Source organism: Crassostrea angulata, chromosome 3 (assembly GCF_025612915.1).
Source record: "Crassostrea angulata isolate pt1a10 chromosome 3, ASM2561291v2, whole genome shotgun sequence".
Classification (NCBI taxonomy): domain Eukaryota; kingdom Metazoa; phylum Mollusca; class Bivalvia; order Ostreida; family Ostreidae; genus Magallana; species Magallana angulata.
The window spans coordinates 54709729-54718412 of record NC_069113.1 but is presented as its reverse complement, the minus strand read 5'-3'; the positions used below and the strand labels follow the sequence as shown (position 1 = coordinate 54718412).

General features: G+C 33.6%; 1 protein-coding gene across 1 annotated transcript; it reads right to left on the bottom strand.

Moving 5' to 3' along the window:
- On the bottom strand, positions 1 to 8399 carry LOC128175340 (sulfotransferase 1B1-like). The gene is made up of 6 exons (XM_052840880.1): positions 8313 to 8399; positions 6122 to 6319; positions 3944 to 4264; positions 1707 to 1810; positions 1222 to 1396; positions 1 to 1039 (listed from the first exon to the last, which is right to left on the bottom strand). The coding sequence occupies exons 2-6, from the start codon at positions 6300 to 6302 to the stop codon at positions 927 to 929; spliced, it is 894 nt and encodes a 297-aa protein (XP_052696840.1). The 5' UTR covers positions 6303 to 6319; positions 8313 to 8399; the 3' UTR covers positions 1 to 926.
- Positions 8400 to 8684: the final 285 nt, after the last annotated feature.

Below are 8684 nucleotides of genomic sequence, written 5' to 3'. Positions count from 1 at the left end.
AATTTTATTTTCAACAAATGTTAAACAAGTATAAGATAACCTTGGGGCATCCTGCGCTCTATACATCCAAGTATTTCATTCGTTACGATGACCGTCCACCAGTAAGTATAGAACATGGTAAGGTATTACATCAGAAAGATGCTGGTTCAGATTCTTTAACAATAAAGTGTTGATATTTTACTGATTAAAAGAAAAAATTCACTACAGTTCCAAAAAAAAAAATCGGGATTGACAACAAATTCTTTTTTAAAAAGTTTTCCTAAGAAATTGAGGGAAAATCCCAATATGAAGCACATTATAAAATCACATGTTGTTTTTTGGACATGTTATATTTAGAATGCGAAATAATAGAACCTTGAAAAACCAACATTCAAACTATTTAAATCATAAAAGGCGAATTAAGAATTTTTATTCAAATCACGATTTTAAAACATTCATATACCAAATATATTTGTTATAAGCTTTGTTCCAATTATTGTTTATATGTCTTTGATTTCTAACTGCATGTCGTCTGAATATTCTCTAAATATATACGAAATTCCACTTGAGTAACAGATAAAAATCTAATTTAACATAATTAGTACACTTTAAAAATAAATCCAACCCAGTTATATAATCATTACAAAATGTGTTCCTTTTATTGGGTAAATAGTGTTTTGTGTTGAAATAAATGAAATATATCAAAATATTATAATTGAAAAATAATAAATCTTAATCATCAGCATAGATTCATACTTCTATTAAAAATGGAGGTTGCAACGATAACCATCGTACGAAAAACCCATATATTTAAGATATTTATCTATGAGATTTGCTCAGAGATAAATCATCAAATTAAGGATTCATAAATTAGGCCCTATGTAAAATGCATTTCTTCTACCTAGAATCTGCAAAAAAAAAATTGCAGCTGAAATGAAAGAATGCATCTAAATACAAAATCTAATCTTTGTCTTTGATTTGGCCATTTTCTGCTGGTAGATAGAGTCAAACATGTCACTTTGGGCGACAGTGAACCAGTTTTTCCAGTCACCAACTTGACCTGAAATGTAAACAAGTGCACGGTTGAAGGAAAATTTCCTCCCTCTTAATGCTTAATGATTTCATCATATCTTTCAACACCAATTTGATTTCAATTCACCTCTTATATAACATCCATTATTTCTTTCTTTAATTGGTTTAATTCTCTCTCTCTCTCTCTCTCTCTCTCTCTCTCTCTCTCACCTTTTCTGTACATCCCGGAAGGATTATTATCCCTCCACTCTGTTACATCTTTCACTGCATTCTTATCCTTTTTCATTGCATCAAATTGACAGAGACTGTCGATATTCTGAATTAACTCATCACTAACTTCAGTCCCCAAAAACCGGGCCAGCTTTGTGATTTCCATATTGCTGTCCTGTCAAAAAATTATCGATTCAGATTAAATAGATTATTTCATAAGAGACATACAGTCCAACGTATCTCAACATATATAGAACGTAAGTTCTTTAAATATGTCAAACGTGAAAAACAGGCGACATGCGTGTAATAAACATTAATTGAGAAACTTTTATGCAGCATACATGTATGCTATATTTTATAATCTGATATAAAGCCCTTCATATGTTAAAAAAGTGATTTGAATTATGTTTAAAACGTATGCTTGATCATAACATAAATTCATTTTCTAATGTTAAATATATGTTTTCATAAGTGGGTGATATGACCTCTTTCATGTCTTCGTAGTAAATCACGTGAATAGGATAATCCGGGTGACTCTCCTTAAATCTCTCCATTTCCAGAGTGTAGTCAAACCAAGACCCATAGTCCACTGAAATATTGGTTAGTGATTAGATTAATGAAGGTGGGGGAATAAGATGGAGCAAAAGCCCAAGGTTAATAGTTCAAATCAATTTCGGTTCAAATTCCGATTTTTAACACTTATTTTTATTGATAATTTATCAAATAAAACTAGTTGAAATAATAGGTTTCGATGGTAACAATTAAGTAAAGTGGTATGGAACACCGCTATATTGTAACATACTTACTATAAAAATAAAACAATAATCAAGTAAAATTTTATATATGATTTCTTTCCAAAATGTGTTACTCACAAAAAAGCGCAATGGTTTGAAGCGTTAACTATGATTCTGTAAGTAATGAGCTAGAATTTTGCTGACACTTTAAATATTTTGCATTTTTTATAAATTAAAAAAAAACCATTTCGTTTGGTTAATTTGAAAATTCTAAACCGGTGAAAGTACTAAGAATATAATGTACTTTTATCCATATTGATTTCGACAAGTGTCTTAGTCAGAACTGGCCCAACGTGTTTGGTGAACGTGCGTGTGCTACGGATTTTGCCAGTCGTGGCTCCTGTGGCTGATCGTAGTGTTAAATCCGTATTGAAATGATTGAGAGTGCAACGCGAGACAAACGGACGTTTGACGTACCAGTCGTAGATGTCACGTACAGTTTTGTTTGGAGAAGGGTTACCATTCGTAACATGCGATGCCCGTAGGAACCGCGTCTTACAATTATCGTGCAACGGGCGGACGTTTGCTTTGCGAATGGCAGCAATAATATCTGCGTCGTAGGTCAATAGCAAGTCAATCGTACGACGTCTTCTTGTGCTTCACGACATAACAGCTGCATGGATTAATTTTCACATTAAATAAAGAGTTTTTGTTCTCTTTAGACGTGTACTGAAATAAATCTGCAGTAAGCAAGTGAATATTGAAACGTCAAAAGAACCCAAAGTAAAAGAAAACTATTATTCTGTAATTGCTGCTTTGGGAAAGCTAAGCTGGAAGGCTCAAATGAAGAATGTTTTGAAAAAAAATGCCTAATACATAAAAAATGAAAATTTCTCTAAAACCTAGAAGAAAGTCTGCGCAAAAAACTACTTCAGCGAAGTAAATATCAATTTTAAATAATAATTTTCCTAACCTATATTATGTCTCTGAATGTTGTTACATTTTTGAAAGTAATAATCCACATCGAATAATTTTTAAAAGACACTACAATTTACACTTCAATCATGTTAAAAATCAAAGCCTCCACACTTTTTCTTGAGGTAGACATTTTCTTAATATATATATATAAGACAATTGAAATACCATGGGGTTGTCACCCCCCCCCCCCCCCCACACACACACACATACACTTTTATGGGACCAAGTAACAAGTTAAAGTGAAAATAAGGATATCAACAGTGAAATTGAAGCAAAAAGCTTGAACGAACGTGAATCTACAATTTCTCATGATCCTCCACACAAGTTTCAGCACTTATGGCCGAATGGTTTAGGAGGAGAACAGTTTTAAAGATTTTCTTTTATTAATTTTAATATAGAAAAACAAATATCAAACACTTATTGTGGCCAAATAAAATGAAAAGAATTAAATTTTAATCTACACTAGACTAAGTGTCTTCTTAGGATGCTTCCACACAAGTCAAAGCTTTTCTGGCCAAATGAATATTGAGGATATTCTTGAACTGATTTTGTTTTATTTATCCCTATATAAAAATCAAACCTCCACTTTGGGGCCCAACACTAACCCCATGATTTAAAAAACTTGAATTGACACTTCCTAAGGATGCCCTCATCTGGCCAAATTGTTTAATAGAAGTCGTTTTTTGAAAAATGCTAACAAATTATCAATAAGTTCAAATCATATCCCATTAAAAGGGCGTTTGGTCTTTCATTTTATATTTTAAAACACTTGAATTTCCTTCATTCAAGGATGCTTTGAGGCAAGTTTGGTTGGAACCGACCTGTGGGTTCTCAAAAAAAAATATAATAAAAGTTTATTGAATGGGTGGGCGGACGGACAGACAGACAAGCGGTGGACAAATGTGCATCAGAAAAGGCCACTTGAGCTTTCAGCTCAGGTGAGCTGAAAATTAAAAAATTAGATCAATGATTATAACAAAATAGAGAATACAAAATTGAAAAAGTGTAACCTTTTCCTTGAATGAATCGTTGTAAGTAATTATCCCATGGTCCATCAAACTCGTACTCCAGAAGTTTTTTGTGATGGTTGTAAAACGACACAGCGATGTCCTTAGGATTACGAATGATGTACACAATTTTACATTTTTTGTCAAAAAAATCTTTGGGCAGATACTGGAAATACACATGCGTATTCAAGATCCTAGAGGAAGGAAGACTCTCGAATGTTTGTTCGGTGATTCCTTCCATCATTGTCGTTTGTTTGATTTCCGGAATACGCTCGGCTTTTCGCCGGGCCAGCATACTTACGACTTCCCATAACCAATGTGATCCTTTACAAAAAAAAAACCCATCCAGTTATACTTAAAGAGTCAATTGAATGCTAATATCATTTCAAAGACTTTGAAACTTCTGTTCACCTGTGGGTAAACGTTTTACACCAAGTCTTTTCTAAATAACTATCCTGAGAATTTTGCAATTGTTCATCATTGTACATATGTCACTGCATAAATAATAAAATGTCATGCAATTACTAGTGTATAAGTTAGACGCTTTGTGAAAAATAAAATAAAAAGTAATAATCGTTCACTTAAGATGATAGTACATTTAATTACATGTAACTTGATGGATCTATCAATGAAAGGATGTGAAAAAGTAAAAAGAAAATTAACCAGCTTTCGGATAACATTGAAAAGCAGTAATCATGCGTTACCGTTCACTAAAGAACAAGAAAAAGTTTAAGGTCGCAGAACTCCCTTTACCCTTTATGATCAAACTAAAACCGGAATTGACAAAAGAAAGAGACAACATAAAATAGGCATATATTTCACTGATGTCTGCTATGATCTTGACATTTGAGTTATAAGATAAATCAAGGATCACTGAGCACTCCCAAAACACAAGTATTCTTTGACGTGTGAAGCACAATCCTGATTTTTCCATGAGAGAGAATATACATGTACGCTCTAGACTTGCCTACAAGTCTAAGGTTGTAGACTACGACGTGGACACTTAAGGATGATGAATGTCCTAGGAGCAATATGTGAGTTGCTCTGCCAACTTCTTGCCAGTGTTTTATCTGTTTTTTAAATATGTGGTCACATTTTTTTTCCATGTAAAAGAAGCTTGTGAACTAACCCTGGACATATTTAAGCTTCTTTTTTTTTTTTTTATAATTTGTGCGATGTTTAGTACAGGGTGACATCCATGCTCGGGTTTAGAGGACGCAGAGTGGTTTGATGACTGAAAATTCAAACTAATAAAATCACTAGTCATAAGCCCTGGAAAACCTCTGGCAAAAAATTATCATCGGATCTTCCAATTCCCTTAATCGCAAAACATTTCCATGGAACCACATTTGTAACTGACCTATGCGATTTTGTCAAGTTAAAAGTTACGTAAGCTTTAAAACTGTAAGCATGTAGTTTATTATGATTTCGTCCAGCAGTTTGCCTTAAAATATTTTTTTTAAATTTTAGTTTATTTATCTCGATTCCAATAAAATCATACAAACTTCATTTATGATTATTTTGTTTTTTCAGAAAAGTTGGAAAATTTGAAAAATGCATGCAACAAAAATCTCCTGCACTTATTTGGTGTAGAGACATCCACCTTAAAGTAAAGACATGAAAAATAGAAAATATTGGAAATTTGCTGATATAATGATTTAGAAGAGGAAAAATAATACTGTATGCATGTAATGTTCCCTCTCATCTTCAAATGAATGGAAATAATTTGGTATTAATTAAAACTAAAAAAAACTAAATAAAAATAACAAAATTAGTTGCTAAATCCTTCAAATCAAGATTTTAGCTTTAAAACTTACTATCTGTTAGATATATGAGAGTTATACATAGTACATGTAGAATATCTTCCGTTATACATTGACGACCCATAATACATGTACTTACTACACGCTTTATCGTAAAATTAATTTTTCTAATTTTGACTCTACCATATTCAATGAATTCATTTAAGAAAAACCCATTTCACATGAATGCTATCCATAAGGTTCACTTTTTCTGTTTACTGGGTCAAACAAGTATTACTATTGAAACAGTCTGGTTACCATAAAAAAGACCATGATCTTTGTGTTACTTTGATGCTGAAAATGACTCTAAAAAATCTTATATATATGAAAGCATGTAGTTTGATGGGGGTGGGGGTGGGAGTTCAGCGTAAAATTAAACCTGATTTGGGATAAGCGCTTATAATGACGTCATCATTTCTTGCTTTCCAGCCTGTCATTGAACGAAAGTGTTTTTCGTGATCTTCCATCTTAGAATTAGTTATACGATAACCATCAATATCCATAGCACGTATCCATGTATCGTCATCCTTATTATCCGCCCTTATTCTTATTTCTGGCATAATGGAGTCGTCAAAAGCTGAAATAATATTTTTTTAAAAATAAATTGCAGGGACCAATAATAATAATAGTGATGTGCCTGTGCTTTATTCATACAGAAAAGCACAATCAATTTACAGAAACTAGTCGTTATGGTCTTAAAAACGTACAGAAACTGATATATAATAATAAAGAATGATCTGGGTGATTAGTTTTTTAGAAGAAGATTTTTTACGATTTACTCTATATATTCCTACACTTCCTGAGGATGATTCTACGCAAGTTTCAGCTTTCCTAGCTTATTATTTCTGTGAAGAAGATTTAATTAATAGATTCCTATGTAAACATCTGACCCCCCCCCCCCCCCCCCCACCCCTCCACATAAGTTTCAGCTATCCTGGCAGATTAGTGTAGTTTCTGAGAAGATTTTTAAAGATTTTCTCTACAGATTCCTATGTAAAACTTCGACCCCCATTGTGGCCCGATCGAACCCCAGGGGGTCATGATGTTCACAACTTTGAATCTACACTGCCTGCAAATGCTTCCGCACGAATTTCAGTTTTCCTGGCTGCGTGGTTCTTGAGAAGAAGAATATTGAAAATTTTTCAAAAATTTTCAATAATTCCTAATTATCTCCCCTTAAAAAGCGTGGTCCTTAATTTTTATAACTCTGAATCCCCTTTGTCTATGGATGCTTTGTGCCAAGTTTGGTTAAAATTAGCCAAGTTGTTCTTGGGAAGATGTTGAAAATGTGAAAAGTTTACGGACAGACGGACAAAATGTGATCAGAAAACCTCACTTGAGCTTTCAACTCAGGTAAGCTAAAAAGTTCTGAACACAAGCCGGACAAAAACAGCAAAGGCAAAGGTCAGGACATCTTCCCAAGTCAAGGGTTTCTGATCCGCTCCGCTCTACATAAACCCTTGACCGAATAGGCAGAGTTTGACGGGGTTAGAAACCTCGTTGGTGTCATTCAAGTTTGCATGATCCAATGAGAAACGTTGTTTCAATAATGATGTTAATTGTAATTTGATCAATGTTGAACCGTTGTCAAATAAATTTGAGGCGGAATAGTAAGTATTTGACAATCTATTATCGGTTTTTAGTCCGAATGAATCCATATTTTCTACGAATTTGATTTTGTTCATGGGAGCGGCCATATTGCTATACTGTTTCTGTTTATAAAGCGTTCTCTCATTGGTCAGAACAAGAGGTCACAAAAGTTTAAAAATGAGTACTCTCACTAGATGGCGTAATCGTTAACCCGCATATGTGTTGTCTTTTCGGTCAAGGTTTTATGTAGAGCAGAGCGGATCAGATACCCTTGACGTGGGAAAATGAGGTCAGGAGGACTACATGACCACTGATAAAGAAGTAAAGGAAAACATCAGGAAAGATATAAACGTGATCATACATACGGCGCATGCACATAATACCTTTTAACCAATACCGGTACATGCACAATTTGTTTATTTCAGTTTATAAATAAATCAGGCACGTAGCATCGTTTTTGAAAGGGGGGGGGAGGGGGCCAGACTCATCCAAAAAAATTTGACAAGCAAAAAAAAAAAAAAAAAAAAAGAAAATTTAAAGTTTCCCAAATGTGTGGGGGGGGGGGGGGGGGGGGGGGGGGGGCAACTCCAAGATAATTCAATTTTTTATATGTAAATTTTAAAAAATTTGTTGCTGCGAGAAAAAGTGCCCCCCCCCCCCCCCCGATGCTACGTGCCTGTAAATATTGCTGAAATCGAACGTATAATAATTCAATTGATATGGTTCTGTGGTATTAAAAAATAGCTTGATAAATAGGCATGATTTTAGTATCTTACAAAACTACGAGCATGAAAATTATGTGATCTATCTAAAGAGATACTAGTAGACAAACCTTAATAATAATTCAAAAAAGGAGACTAGTAAATGTATCTATATATTCCAAATTCCATTTTGAGTTGTAAATAGTAACAAATATAACAAATATATTACACCTAAAAAAACGCAATAATTTATGAAGATAAAAACTACTTGCAATTTACCTCAGCCGTGAAATTACTTCCACCAGGCTTTCTGAACATGTGACCTATTTCTCTGTTCCCATTGGTGGCTGATCGATCCTTCCAATTATCATACTTTTTACACAGCTTGGCGTGTTTATGTCGAAACGACAGAACACACGGTCATTCATTCTTTCATTCGTACTTTATTTCTCTCATATGAGGATTATTTCAGAACATACAATTATACATACATGCAACACATATAATTATATATACATTCCAAATACTTTTTGCATGTAAAGTGTGTGAAAAGATACTGCAGTTATAAGACCGTAACACACACACAGGGTACCTAAAGGTTAGAATGACTAGTTTTATAATGACGTCACAAACGTTGAACACTGTAAAATG